The sequence below is a fragment of the Leguminivora glycinivorella genome, chromosome 7 (assembly GCF_023078275.1).
Source record: "Leguminivora glycinivorella isolate SPB_JAAS2020 chromosome 7, LegGlyc_1.1, whole genome shotgun sequence".
NCBI classification, from domain to species: Eukaryota; Metazoa; Arthropoda; class Insecta; order Lepidoptera; family Tortricidae; genus Leguminivora; species Leguminivora glycinivorella.
In genome coordinates this window covers 22,690,752-22,706,682 of record NC_062977.1, presented here as the reverse complement: position 1 = coordinate 22,706,682, position 15,931 = coordinate 22,690,752, and the positions used below count along the sequence as shown (strand labels likewise).

Here is a 15,931-nt window from a genome sequence, read left to right as displayed (position 1 = left end):
CACAAACAGATTGTTGATTGCGCTATCGTCGGAGGAGGGCGCGGGCGGCGCGCGTCTGCCCGCTATCGATCCACGCAAGGTCGCAGCGCCGCAACCAACATGCGACCTTGAAGTCCTTGAACCTAAATAATAACAATTACATCCCGAAATCAGGAAAAGATACACATCAGAACTAACCGGCGATGTCACCCCAGAAATACGGCTCCTTCAATTGTCCGTTGTCGAAAAAAACTGACCAAACCTCCAAAATCCTCGAAATATCACGCCGTTAGCGGCTCGATCAAGTGCGACTGACTTAAAAACCTCGAAAAGATGCACCGTCAAGTCTACCAACAGACGAAAGAAGTGCCCGGATCAATGGTTCCATCCGAATGTAATTACCTTACCCTAAGTCATTCCTCCAGCATCTTGCGGATTCCAGCAGCCAAGACTGAAGGACAACGTTAAATAAATACGAGATTCCCGCTAAAACAAAAAGCTGCACCAAATAAAAATGCATGTCTCGAAAATTTTTAAGATGTTGATTATACTAAGTTCCATCTCTTGCAAAGTAAGTCACTGTTATATTTCGTCCAATCTCCAGTACAAACCGCAACTGGATCGATTAAATGATGAGAATCGAGACGTGTATAGTGCAGGCTATGGCCTCACTATACAAGTCTCGATTTGATGGCCGCATCATCATGAATTATGCCAGAATTTACCCCTACTCCCTACCACACAGCCGTAACACCTACATTACACAGAAACTGTGTAGAAATAATTTAAAAAATGTTTTAGAAGGAAAAATATTCATGAACATCTTGTAACGGATTTATCCACAGGTATTTTTTGATAAAAATCACACTTATTTCGGTAATAGAATTCCTTATTTGGAATTTACTACACCTTGCTCGAATCCGTACCGATCAACGAGATTTTCGGAATTATGGCTAAACCACAGAATCGCAGCACGATCCCGATCTGTCAGATGGCGCGATGGCGGTATCCACCTCAATTGCCCCATCATTATTGAGGTACCGATTCTCAAACGATCGATGCCGAAATCCTTGAGTCCCCGCGATGGCACGGCGCTTCGTGACCGGTACTGCTTACCACTTCACAAAACACCTTGCTATAAGAGCCTATTATAATCAGACCTCGATAACCACAACATTAAAGCACATACTTGCACTGGTTTGGTTAAAAGTGATGCTCCACGATAGCTTTCGTGAATAACTGGGTACGGTAAGCGTACCGTTGGTTGCGTTAGCGGCCTTGGTCGTTGGTGGTAACTGCAGTGCTTTATAGCGGTATCTGTTCTACGCAGCGAACGTTCCACTTGATCTCCATTAAATGCCGTTACGCTAATTCTAATTTGAGGCTCCATTATGAGATCTACGTCTGTTTCGTTCAGTTCGTTAATCTCGTGGACGGAAAGGTAAAATGTTTTCATTCATGAATTAGAACAACTTGCCAGCCACACTTAGCTTTAAACATCTTATTCCTTGTGTTAATTGTCTTCTTCTTGAAGTAACACGTTTTCCTTAGGGCCATGTGTCATAATTATTATCTCACTCAGAAGCTGACTATAACGAAAGGAATCTGCCGTATTTATATTTGTAAACCAACGCCTAAACAACCGCTTGCCACCGTTTACACCCGCATTATCGCTTCTCATTAGCACTATTGATAAACCGCTCATCAAAATGGATTCAATCTATCAGGCGATTTTTGTAATCGATAACGAGGTGAACGCGCGATAAGATACACGTGCTCTAGTTCAGTTGTCCTACCTGGAGCTAATGTCAAGGCGACTTGGAACCTATCCAGCCGTAGGAAAAATACTCCAGATCATTATCATACCTCGACACTTCAAAACGGATTATTCCATTGAAAAGGTCGTGTACTTATATTACGCTAGCGTTGATTACAAGAATCGGACCAAATATTATGGTCCGCGACGCGAAGAATTCAATGTCAATTATAATGTCAACGGAGCTTGCATGTGTGTCCGCGACAAACACAAGCACGTGCGAGTTCGGACCGAGACGTCACGCGTCGCCCCGCCCCCTCAGAGCGGGACGGCCGTACCAGCACGGAGCGGCAACGCCGCCCGCAGTTTTGTTTTGCGCTACACGCCGGTGATAGGCCGAGTTTGTCTTCTGATTGCGAATGCAACAACAGCTATTTCAAGCGCACCTCGCTGCAATACGGATTTTATCGCCACCATTGTTGATAATTTCATGTCTGACTTGACCTTCGGTCCATGTTAATTGATTCTATAATGCGATGCATTTTAAATGCAAAATAGGTTGACAATGTTTACTTGGATAAAGGTTACTGCTTTATTTACTATCAAGGCAATGTCCCGTCCCTTTACAACAATTCCATTACCAATGTAAGGTTTTTTCCTTCAAAACAACACAAGCCGTCATACAAATGACTGTCTTACCATTGAAGACAAAAGCCAGTCAATGTCAAGGGGACTCGCTCAGTAATTGACCATGCACCTTAATTTGTTTGTGACTCGGATCGTTTGAAAACATTATTCAATTAGTTTGCACTGCAATTTTCCCGACAAAACAATTTTGCAGACGAAAACATCAGGGTCACAGTAGCAAAACCTTAATCCTAAACTGGATTTTTCAACATGATTGACCTATACAACTGTTATTCTGACTTTCTCAGCACTTGACCTAGTTATACTTAATGTTCCTTGGACTCGTTGCTGAATATTACCATTTGTTTATTTACAGAAGGCGACCAAGGATCGTGGGAGAGCGGACTATCCTACGAGTGCCGCTCTTTGCTCTTCAAGGCCCTCCATAACCTAATCGAAAGGTAAACATCTTTAAATACAACGCAAAAGCGTGATCTGTGGGTCTGTCTTCGGAGATTTAAGCACATTTATTATAAAAAACAAAAACAACTTTGTTCAAGAACGCATGATCTCGATAATTTGTTAAATTACAAAGATCCCAAAAATATCTGACACGATCTTATTTCTACAGCCATAAGGCAAAGTCACATATTTTTGCAACCTTCAAAGAGTTATATATTGCTTCTGGTCACTGTACCAGGTTATATCATCATTTATCAGACCCAACCGTGCGCTGCTGGATAAAATGATTCCCAAAGATCTTTGAAGACGGAGATTTGTGCTAGCGACCAACATAATTTTTTGGGGTTTTCGGCTCCTTTATTTGCCATATTTGCTCTTAAACAGTATCAATATTCTTAATACAAAATAAAAGCATAAATCGGCTAATATCTTCTTGTCTGTGAACGTGCTTAAGCTACGTTAGGAAGTAGGATGTCGCCTTGAGCGCGACATGTAATCGAGTAGTAATTTCTAACCAACTGACATAGAATAGCTGCAATTATTGGAACCTGTTTCGCAGCATTCTTTCTCATGTGTATAAAACGAGACACCTTACCTTGGTAACGTTACTATAAATATCGGTGTTACCACCGTTTATATATCGTTTCTTCTCAAATAGTTTTGTTTAAAAGATATTCATAACGTTGTAAGTCATCATTCGCTTGGCCTTATCCCTTTTATTTGGGGTCGGCGCAGCATGTCCTTCGGTTCCATACCTTCTATCGCCCGTCATCTCATCATCCACTTGCTTTCGTTTCATATCATTTTTCACACAGTCCATCCATCCTTTACATAACGTTGTAAGTACAGAAATAAAAAAAAGGATTATTCACATAAAATAGGCGCGTCCTCCAGTTATGCCCTCCCCACATTCTACAAGATACAAAGTATTTCTAGTATCCTATTGGTCAGTTCTTCCTTTGATGCCATTTTCAGTTATATGACCAACGATATTATCGATACACTGAATATCGCTAAGAGCTAGAAATGTAACGCTATCTAAATATAGTTTCGGTGAAGTAACCTTATCAAAACCACTAAGTTCATTAAGATGTGTTTCACCAACAAGGCTAACCATCTGTGTCCGAAGACGGATAGTCAATAGCGTCGTCCGGATTTATCGCCGGTGTCTCAGTAACGTCGCATGCGCAATTTGCGACGGTGCTACGATTGATTACACGTTCGACTTTGTTTTGACGTTATTGATTATCTATATTATCGACTCGTCGGTTTGCCATTTGTTTTATACTGTTTATAGTAGGTTTGGGGCTACCATGTTTTTTTAATCTATTGCTTCTTCTTTCATTTGTTTGTCGATAGTCAATTTACAGTTGGTTAGGAGATCCAGTTTCACCCAATTTTTTAAGAACGAATTATCGTGTTATCTTAAATTAATCAGCACTTGACATTTATAATTGTATGGTTAGACATTTTTGGAAAATCATTTATCCATTGGACTGCTTCGTGATCTATGATGAAATTATTTTTATCCATACTAATATTATTAATGGGGAAGTGTGTGTGTCTGTTTGTTTGTCCGTCTTTCACGGCAAAACGGAGCGACGAATTCACGTGGAATTTTTAGGTGGAGATAGGAGTGGGGATGGAGAGTGACATAGGCTACTTTTTGTCTCTTTCTAATGCGAGCGAAGCCGCGGGCAAAAGCTAGTAAACTATAAAAATCCGTCAATAAAATTTAATAAATGAATATTAACTAAGGTGATGGCCCATTTTCGATTCCATAATTGTCTCTTCCGTAATTTCCATATCAAGCTGTTTGACAGCAGCTTATCGCAAACAGCAGTTCCTTTGTAATCGCGTTTCGCGGCAATTAATTCGCACCTGACAGCTGGTTCGATACTCTCCACGCTTGCGCGGGCACAGACCTGGCTGATAACGCTAGTGTAACTTGACCTCATAAAATGTGTCGACCACAATCTAATGCACTTGTGGAAAGTTTAAATAGTGACAATTTAGGAAATAGAGGAAAGTGAAGGAAGAAAATCGAAGAATAAGTTCGCGGTTTTTTTCTCATGTAAAATCTTTGCAATTTAGTAAAGGAACATCAGCACGAGCGGTTTTGTGAGAAAAAAAAACATCTAAAATCTGCTTCGATATTAAAATACACCTGACGAACAATCTGGCATGACGACGCACTTTTGTCCAAGACGAAGCGGAGACACCTCACCTTCGACAAAACAAAGTTGACCCTTCTAGTAAACATATATTTTATTCTTTTGACAAATCAAAATTGTATTGCCTAGTCAAGTTATGATTAGTCTTCGCAATTTAATTCTGCTCAGCAACTTGGTATGTTATTGGAATGTTGTACGCGCACGCATCGTTCGTCGACATTGTTTCGCGAAGGTCGCTGCATCGCCGGCCGTTCTAAAGTCGTTTTTTGCTGACCGGGGTATCTATTCGCAAACGTACGTCCGTGAGCATGCCCTTACAGTGATCCCAGTGTAAAACATAATACGTAGGAGGTATAAGAGCCGTGTAATCGGAACGGAATTCTTGCTTATTTCGGATTTAAATAACCTAAGTACAAAATTAAAATTTTGAAAAAACCCCCGACCGCGACATAGTAGTCCGATTTTCATGAAACATGGCTAAGAACACTCCCGACTAACTCAGCTTTCAAACAAAAAAAAACTAAATATACATCGGTTCTTCCGTTTCGGAGCTATGATTCCACAGACAGACACACACACACACACACACACAGACAGACAGACAGACAGTCGTTTTTGCTTCGGGGGTTAAAACCACTTTCCATCAGGTGTGACTAGGGTCAATCGCTGATCAGTCTACAATAAAAAAAAGTAGGATAACATTCGCGGACACGACTGCTATAGCATACGCCTATGACAGATGACGTCACTAGCCGTCCGTGAACGTGATAAAAATATGTCCTTAAAGCACTTATTATACTTATAGTTTATGGCAATATTGATTTGTATATAACCGGTTTAGAATATTTTCTGAGACACGTTACTACTTTTTGTTTATGTCGGATAATCTTGATACCCCACAAATGATACTTGCGGTATTTTGCTCTCGTTTTGGTTTATGGCGGAACGTTGGTAGTCAACACTTGCGCAGACTATAATTCAACACTTGCGCAGACTCACTTGATAGTCACAAGGTAGTCATTATAAAATCGTTCATAAAAATCTCAATTTCTCATCACTTTTATTACTGTCGAATTCATTGCTACAATCGTTACAGAGTTTAGTAATTGCAGACTTTTAAAATTTAATATTCTTAAAAAATACCGCACCTGCTGGAAGTTCGACAAATTCGATGTATTTACAAGAAATACTTCCAATGTGAGAGCCACAATTTGATCTGAGAATGAACTCGAAACACCAACATACACTAGAGGCTTTGAGACCTCCAAACCTTCACCGCTTCACTATTTTCAAAATTGATCAAAAATGCGACCTGTGCCAGTAGAGGAACTGCACGGGTAGCATGGTCGCGCGATAGACAATAAAATATCTGGCCGTCCCTATCGCACTATGAGTAAGTGCGATAGGGACGGCCAGATGTTTTATCATTTATCGCGCGACCATAATTGCCTGCCTGAACTGAAGAGTTTCACATTGCATTTTTGCCCAAACTGAAAGCATCGCTCTCGCCCGGTCAATGAACACTTTGTTATCTATCTGCATGTAATCCCTATAATGCTCGAAAGCAATATAGATTTAAAAAGATTAATTGCACCTTTCCAATTTTTCATTTGAACTGCCAACGCTATCAGGATTATTCGGCTCTCTGAAATCTGAATTGGAAACAGATGTGCCTCTGTAATTGTATGTTCTTTCGTTTATTGACATTGCAAGATGAATTCGGATGATACTTTTGAAAAACTTAAAGGATAATCTGTGGTAAAGGTAAGTTGTAATCAGTGGAACCCTTAAAGATGGTCTTTAATAATATTGGAGTTTACCTACATCTCTATATACAAATCATAATTTCTATTGTGAATTCACATAGTGAACACAGAAACATGAGAGTCATGACACGTGTATAAAACACCAATTAACTATCACGCAACTAACTCGATCGCCGTGGTTCAGTACAAGGACTATCATTAAATGTTTGTCCTTTATAGACTTTAATCTATCATAATAATGCTTACAAATGTCTACTGGGTTGATACTTTAGGCTGCGGAATTTACATTCCTACCTTTTAAAGCCCTTATTGTCTTCCAATAAAGCTCATATATGTCTTTCTACGCCGACAATGATACTCAACTGATCATAGCTGAACCTTAAGTTCTACACAATACGTATACAGTCCACACAAGTCAAGCTACGCTCGATGGTACTCCAAGCTCCCTGGCTGCGGAATCTGGTGCCGTAGCCGAATGGCATTTCTGCGACGCGTAACGAAAACGAAACGCCGCCAAAGGTAGTCTGGCTCTGTCGCACCAACACGCAAGAGCGATAGAGATAGCAATCTACGAGCGTTTGTGCCACTCGGCTACGCACGCTGGCATGAACGAAATCCGGACGGGTCGTTGACCCGGCGGCTCCTCAAAGCAACAATGCGCTTGATGTGACTTCTGCTACCCATCGTTCACGAGGGTCAACCAGTTTAAAGTTTGGTCTCTGATACACTTATGAAGTTTGCTATACTCTTAACAAACCGTTGATAATCGATTTAGTTTGTAGTAACTTTATAATGTTGCCTTGCAATTTCTGCAGGTCGATTTAGATTTGCAACATTAAATGTGGGAATAAAAAAATATAAATGTTTGGTGGATTTGTTGCAGAATTACACACAGTGGATACAATGACACAAGATGATTTGTGAAGCTTATTGCCAAAACATAATATCTATCCATGTATCGATTACATGGTCCCAATAGCGTTGCTTTACTCAATGGTTGGTCTAAAAGTTCATAATATTACTTACTTGAAATACTTTGGTCAGGTCAAGATATACTAGGCCTAAGCCTGCTGTCGAAATCGGAGCTGAGCGTTTGTGAATTCATGGCGTTTTACGATGCGCACCAATTAGGGATGGCGATCGTTTAGTTTTTGTATAGTTCGATCGATTGTTTTTAAGCAGAAATTACTCCTTTAATTAGTATCACATTATTCGCATTCCATATTTTGGTTTCAGTACTTATCTGCACTGCGACTGTCAACTATTTTCGATATCTATTTGTTTGCTATGCTTATTTTGATATCCAATGTCCAAAAATGGCTATTTTGATGGTTGGGTAAAAGCCATCAACCATCAAGAAAAAAGGGTACAGTCGCGTTCAGTTACGTCTACACACTCACACGTACAAAACAATCTGAACACGCTTTTTACTCATAATATTAGAGCCCTATTCACATATCGTATTTTTTGTTCGCGTAAGTGCGTTTTCACATTATCTGACATCCTACATCCGATACCTATCGGGGTATCGGACGTAGGACCGATATCCCATACATTACTGCTTTATTTGACGTTCATAAGCGCATTGTAATATGCCTACTTGGAAAAATAAATATTTCATTTCATTTCATTTCATTACTGGCGCCTTCTTAGATTTTTTTCCATTGACATCCTTCCGACATCCGATATCGGATCGGATAATGTGACATCGGACTAACTGTGTAAATGAAATGTAATTGAACGCAGCTGTACTCTCCTTAAATTCTGGCAACTGGTAATCGCTTACCCTCAAGCAATCCATCTGCTCGTTTGCCACATATCTCCTATATCCTATATTCATAGATGTAGGTACCTACATATTTAAATACTAGTCTGTAAATACACAAGCAATATAATTTCACCTTCTAAGTCGGTATCGGTACGGAGCTCCCCGAAATACAACACCTCTTTATTTGCAAGAACGCTTGACGGCCAGACGAATTATGGCGCGATGTTATCGCCAAAACAAATTTGGAATACCGGCTACAATGTGTACTGGTACTAAGTACTTCTGCCATTTTGTACGCTTGATATATATGTTTAGCAATAGGGAACTTGACTGTAGTAAATAAAATATTTTACACACACACACACACACACACACACACACACACACACACACACACACACACACACACACACACTCATTAAATGTCACTTCCAGATATGCATGTCTGCCCTGTTTACTTAGTTTAAATAGCTTTTTTTTTTTATTGTCTCTGTGCATGCACTTTTCTAGAATTTAATGTAATTTGTATTACCTTTGTAAAAATATTTTTCAAAAAACAAAACGGCCAACATATTCCGTTTAGACAAAGTCCCACAGTTAAATCTATTTTTTCGGTTCCCGAGATACAGGCTGCGCCTAGTTTGGGGCCGACGGATATAACCTTAATGGCAAAAATGTAATTATGTTAAGTTCTGCTTGGAAATGTACCTATATAGATATTTTTTGGCAAATAAACGATTTATGATATGATTATGATTATACCATGCGCGAAATAAAGCGTCAGACAATTATAAGAAAAACATGGACAGAAGTTATTTTTAAATCCAATTTCTATTAATAAGTAAGTCTGGTAATAAGTTTCTATTAATAAGTCAGGTATTAAGTAACTGAGTTGACCGTGAGTCAATTCGATTTCATATAAATTCCATATTAGCAAGTCGTTCAAATTCGTTTTGACAGTTCTTAAAAAGAAGCTGATTTGACTAGGAGACAAGTAGCCTATCATATTTAGCAACTTAGAAGGGTTAAATTGTGGCATAGGCGAGCTTTTTCTTTGAAGCCCTTATTTGCCAAGTGACACTGAAACTTGAGTGGTTTCATGTGCTCTGCCTACCCCTTTATACGATACAGGCGTAAATGTATGTGTATTAGAGAAACTTTCGTTTTAATGATGTCTGATGTTCCATATCAAAGTAACATTTAGCGGCTACACATTTTTATTGAAAGTTCTTCTACACATTTTTATTGAAAGTTACATATTTTCGTGATATGGAGCGCAGACGAATATTTAATAAATATTAAATATTCGTCTGCGCTCCATATCACCAAAATATATAACTTCTACAAACTCTTATCTCAACCCACATCATTCCATCTTTTCTCCCCTCGAATAAAGTTGAAAATCGAACGAGTTTAGTTTTTGCGAACGCCAGACCTTAGGAAGGTCGGCCCGGGATACCTCGGGGTCGTAGACCGTGGACACGCGATGCCATTCCAACTGCTCAATAATATATACACAACTATGTACCTTACTCTATTCGAATAAGCCACATTTTCCATATAAGGTTTACCCACTGCTTTGTAAATATGGATCTATATTTGACATGACATTCGTTCAGACGGGCGTAAAAAGTGCCCCGTACAGCCAGAAAGACTGCTGATTTTGTGGCAGAATTGGAAAATATCTGCATTGCAGTATGTAGAAAATCGAAACGCAAATATTGAAGGCCAAATAATTCCAAGAATCTTATTCATTTATAAGTAGTAGAAATAACAGTTCAAAATGTCTTTGTTTTTTTTGAAACTATAAGAATGTCAATAATCCACCAATCCATGAATCACCAATTTTCAACCGAATTTCTATCTGATCTTTCTAACGACTAAATACAAATTTTACTATATTTAACTAAGACAATAAGTTAAAATTTAATTTTTAAAGCTTAGGTACATAAGTTGTAAATATCTATGCATGCTACCTTACCTACATGTAAATTTTACGTCGCTGCGCTCTCAAAACGCGCATGTGTGGCCGAGCTTTTACAGACCAGATGCATGGACTATATAGAATATAATATAGAGTCGGACTAATCTACCTATAGTACCTATCAGTGGTGGCTGGTGAAATTTTCTGCTAGGCAACACTGAGCAAAAAGAAACCTACTTAACATTACTAGTAATCAATTTTAGGCAAGCAGGTGGGAATCGGCTTGTATGGACCAGCCGCTGCTGGTACCTGTTATGTATGTGTGCGTGCGCGCACAACCCCGCTTACATTGCTACGCGAATAAACCAGTGTGTCTATAGCCATCGGTTGTTTCACTCGTGCCCTACCCAAAATACAACATTGGCGGCGATCTACCCACTTACAAGCGAAATTAAAAATGTCTAGTGCGCATTTTGGAATTTTGCCTACGTTTGATCACCATTCGCAAACATGGAAAACGTTTAAATCGCGCTTATTGCAATGGTTTGTGGCAAATAAAGTAAATGACACTACGGACGCGGGAGGAGAACAAAGGCGAGCGATATTACTTAGCACACTCATTGACGGTACTTATAAACTCGCAGCGGATTTAGCGTTGCCTAAGAAGATAGAAGAAGTACCATATGAAGATGTTTTAAAGCTGCTGGAAGACCATTTTGTTCCAAAGGTGTTTGGTTTTAGTGAGCGGTACAAATTTTATTCGGCCGTTCAACAAAGTGGAGAAACACATACCCAATGGGCGGCAAGGCTACGTGGTTTGTCAGCGGAATGCGACTTCACAAATGTAGAGGAAGTTCTTCGCGACAGATTTATGATGGGCATGCTGCCGGGACGGGAACGGGACAAGGTTTTCACGCAGGATCTCAAGGAGCTGACGCTCACTAAGGCGGTGGAGTTGGCTAACGCGGTACGCTGCGCGCGGGAGGTGTCGGCGGGGGCGGGACAGGTGGCTTCGACGAGCGACCAGCTGTTCAAGATCACCGACGAGACCAAGGATACGGTCCGTGAAAAATGTGCAGTGTGCGGTTATTCAAACCATAAAACGGCCGAATGTCGGTTTTCTAATTATCGTTGCAAAAAGTGCCGCGGTAAAGGCCATTTAAAAAGAATGTGCAAAACGGTAAAGTGCATTATGGCGAATGACGTGAGCGAGGGAGACGACGGTAAGTTGTTTAATATTCGTTCTGTAAAGGGGGAACCCATGGTAGAATGGGTCACCGTTCAAGGCGTGCCGTTGCAGTTTGAAATGGATAGCGGGGCGGCGGTCACGGCGATGTCACCACAGTTTTTCAAAAAGCATTTCCCTAATGTGACAATTTGCGCACCTAAGAAAAATCTAGCTTCTTATAACGGTTCTAATATGGCTTGCGTAGGTATGGCGTCAATGCCTATGGAATACGCGGGGCGCACACAGCTGATCGATGTTTACATTATTCCCAATGCTGGCGCGCCGATTTTAGGCCGCGATTTTATTTCATCATTTAATTTAGAGATGACGACAGTTGTTAATAGAGTTAATTACTGTACACAACAGCGGGATGAACTAGAGATGTTACAAAGTAGTTATCCGACAGTGTTTTCGGATAGTTTGGGTCTATTTAATAAATATAAGGTTGGGTTGCAGCTTAAGCCAGACGCGAAACCGGTTTTTTTAAGGCGCGACCATTAGCTTTTGCACTGAAAGGAAAAGTTGACAAAGAAATAGACCGTTTAATAAATCTAGGTGTTTTAAAACCTGTTGAATATTCCGAATACGCATCTCCAATAGTTCCGGTGTTAAAAAACAATGGCACCATGCGTATTTGTGCAGATTACTCGGTCAGCATTAATAAGCAGCTGTGTGTAGAACAATATCCGCTACCTACAATTAAAGAGTTGTTTGCTAAATTACACGGAGGACAAACGTTCTCAAAACTAGACTTATCTTCCGCGTACACTCAGCTGGAGTTGACGCCGGAGTCGCAGCACCTCACCTGCATAAATACGCACCGGGGGTTGTTTTTCTACACACGCCTCGTGTTTGGGTTGGCTAGTGCCCCAGCTATATTTCAACGCGCGATTGATAATTTGCTTAGTGGTATGGAAGGAGTACTGTGTTTACTTGACGATATATTGATAACGGGGAAAAACGACACGGAACATTTGCAAAGATTAAACGCAGTTTTAAAAAGGTTGGAAAATGCAGGGTTAACTTTGCAAAAAGAAAAATGCGTATTTTTCCAAGACCAAGTGCAGTATTTAGGTTACATAATCGACAGGAACGGCCTTCACAAATCACCTGAAAAGGTCAAAGCAATCCTGGAAGCCCCGGTACCGACAAATGTGAATAAATTGCAATCCTTTTTAGGGTTAGTGAATTACTACCGTAATTTTGTGCAAGGGGCGTCCATGATACTTTCACCTTTGTATGATTTGTTGAAGAAAGGGGTCAAGTGGTGTTGGCGGGAGGAACATGACCAAGCATTCGAAAAAATAAAAAAATGCTTGGCTTCGGATCAGGTTTTAGCCCATTTTGACCCAAACGCTAACCTAGTTTTGACCGTAGACGCGTCACCCTATGGCCTTGGGGCTATTTTAAGTCAAATTCAGCCAGACAACAGTGAAAGGCCTATTTCGTTTGCTTCGCGAACCCTTAACGCGGCAGAAAAAAATTACTCACAACTTCAAAAAGAAGCTACGGCAATCGTGTTCGCAGTTAAACGTTATCATCAATATTTATTCGGGAGGTCGGTGCCCTTTATTTTACGAACCGATCATAAACCTCTAATTTCTATTTTTGGCCCTTATAAAGGCATTCCCGAAATTACGGCTAACCGACTGCAAAGGTATGCCCTTTTTTTAAGCGCATATAATTATAAAATTGAGTACATTCGGAGTGCAATGAATAGTGCAGATTATTTGTCTCGAGCTAGTTTACCTGACAACAGCGATAACAGCGGAGGGCCAGAGCGGGCACGCGCGCGCGGGGAGGGGCAGGACCCGTTCATACCAGATGATCGCGCGTCGTACATCAATTTTGTTATCGAAGGATGCTTACCGTTAACTATGGACGAGTTACGTAAACAAACAAAGATTGACCCAGATTTAAATAAAATTGTAAGTTACGTTTGTACAGGCTGGCCTAAGAAAATTAACGATGATAAGCTAAAACCGTATTTTAATTGTAGATTACAGTTATCGTATGAAAACGGCTGTTTGCTAAGAGGCCATAAGGTCGTAATTCCCGCGACCTTGCAGTCCCGCGCGTTATCGGAGTTACATCATTCTCACTTAGGAATAGTAAAAACCAAAGCGGAGGCCAGGTCCAGGTTTTGGTTTCCTAAGATCGACGAAAAGATTGAACAAATGATAGCTTCTTGTGAGACGTGCATTAAGTTGAGGCCCGCTCCCAGTCGTGCACCGTTAGCCCCTTGGAAATTCCCTGCAGAACCCTTTGCCAGGATCCATTTGGATTTTTTGGGGCCAATTAACGGTATCGCCTACTTAGTGATTGTAGATGCCCACAGTAAATGGATTGAGGTGTATAGTATGAAGAACGGTACTAGTACGTCGGCTGTGTGCGAAAAGTTGTACGAGTTTATGGCTAGGTTTGGGGTACCGCAAGTGATAGCTAGTGATAACGGGTGCGCATTTACGTCACAGGAGTTTAAGGACTTTTGTTTGTTAAATGGCATAACTGCGGTGACGTCACCGGCGTACCACGCGGCCAGCAATGGCCAGGCAGAAAGCATGATAAAAGTTTCCAAGAAGGGGATTAAATCCTGTTTAATAAATAGCCGCAATATTAAAGATTGTAATAATAAGTTACAAAAATTTCTCTTTGACTATAGGAATTCTATACATTCCACCACGGGCCATTCGCCAGCTCAATTAGTGTTTGGCCACAAACTTCGGACACGCCTTGATTTAATTAACCCTTCAACGGCGTCTCCCTCGCCCACGTCATTGGATAATCATGTAAAAAATCAACAGTGTTTACAGAGTAAAGCGTATAACGGTAACAATAAACAAGCCTTCAATATAGGCGATAAAGTGTTATATAAAAAGAACTTTAACATTAATAAGTTTACATGGTGTAAGGGAATAATTTTAGAAAAGTTGGGTAAAGTTGTATATTTAGTAAGAGATTGTGAAAATTCAGACAACCATAAAAAACATAAAGATCAATTAATGTTATACAAGGGACCACAAGGGGACGGTTCGTTTCTTGATGACATCTCTCTACCAGATTTATTTTCATCGGATCAAAAACATCCGTCGACACAGAATACCAGCGAGTTGCAAAATGGTACCGACAGCGAGGTGCTAAATGGTACCGACAGTGAGGTGCAAAATAGTGGGGAAGGAGAAGACGGTCAAATAGTTGATCTCAACAACGACCCCCAGGACAGTTTTGAGGACGCCAAGTCGGACGACAACACCCCAGTAGAAGGGCCCGAGAATCCAGGGGTACCCAACCCGTCGGTCGCTGTCGGGCAGGACAGAGTCAAACGAAACCGTCCCAAGGTTAATTATAAACCTTATTTTTAGTTAATATGTAATTAGTTATATAAGTAGATTAGTTGAAAACTACGGGGAGGATTGTTATGTATGTGTGCGTGCGCGCACAACCCCGCTTACATTGCTACGCGAATAAACCAGTGTGTCTATAGCCATCGGTTGTTTCACTCGTGCCCTACCCAAAATACAACAGTACCTATACATATTATTTGCAACGGCATAGTGTAGCAACGTAAAAATGTATAATTCCTATAAAAAAATACGTTTACACTTGTTTCAGATGAGTAAACAGCTTAGTAGACTATATAGAAATATTGCGATATTGTCGTACTAACTTTGTTGTAGTCAACCGGAGACCAAGGCCTAAATAACAATAATCCACTGCAATGTTGTTTACATCGCTATCGATGCGCAATGCGTAGGCGCATCACAACACACACCCACTCCGCTTTCAACCTTACACCACCGTGATAAGGCGCACGAGTTATGTACGACACGATAACACCGGCGCGCGCAGCTCCTGAAATAAACGCCTAATTAATTATTATTAGATCATTTGTATACTACTTATTAATACAACCTTCTCTTTCGTTCGCGTACTGCTTGATTGGAGCGAGAAAGAAACAAAAGAAAACCAAGGTCGCTTAAACGATCTTAAAGTGAAATACTTGTCTAAATAGTAATATTCTTATTCATGCGGCTTTCTCAAGTGAGCGCTTTCCCAGAAATACTATGGGCTGAAGGGTCGCACATTTCACTGGTGTTCTAAGGGCCGATATAGACGGACTGTAATGTAATTACAACTTGTTTGGAAACTGTACGCAGTCAGTCTGTTTCGGCCTTAAGCGACCTATCAATCGACTTATTGACTTACAAACTACTTACTTATTACTTTTACAAATCAATCATGTGTTC

At 40.4% G+C, this 15,931-nt stretch overlaps 1 protein-coding gene across 1 annotated transcript; it reads left to right on the top strand.

Annotated features, from left to right (window-relative positions):
- Nucleotides 1-10,796: 10,796 nt before the first annotated feature.
- Nucleotides 10,797-15,169, top strand: LOC125228406 (uncharacterized protein K02A2.6-like). Its single transcript, XM_048132969.1, is given in 2 exon segments — nucleotides 10,797-12,171; nucleotides 12,174-15,169. Coding segments are annotated over 2 exon segments (4,131 nt in total). The 5' UTR covers nucleotides 10,797-10,913; the 3' UTR covers nucleotides 15,047-15,169.
- The last annotated feature ends 762 nt before the right edge of the window (nucleotides 15,170-15,931 follow it).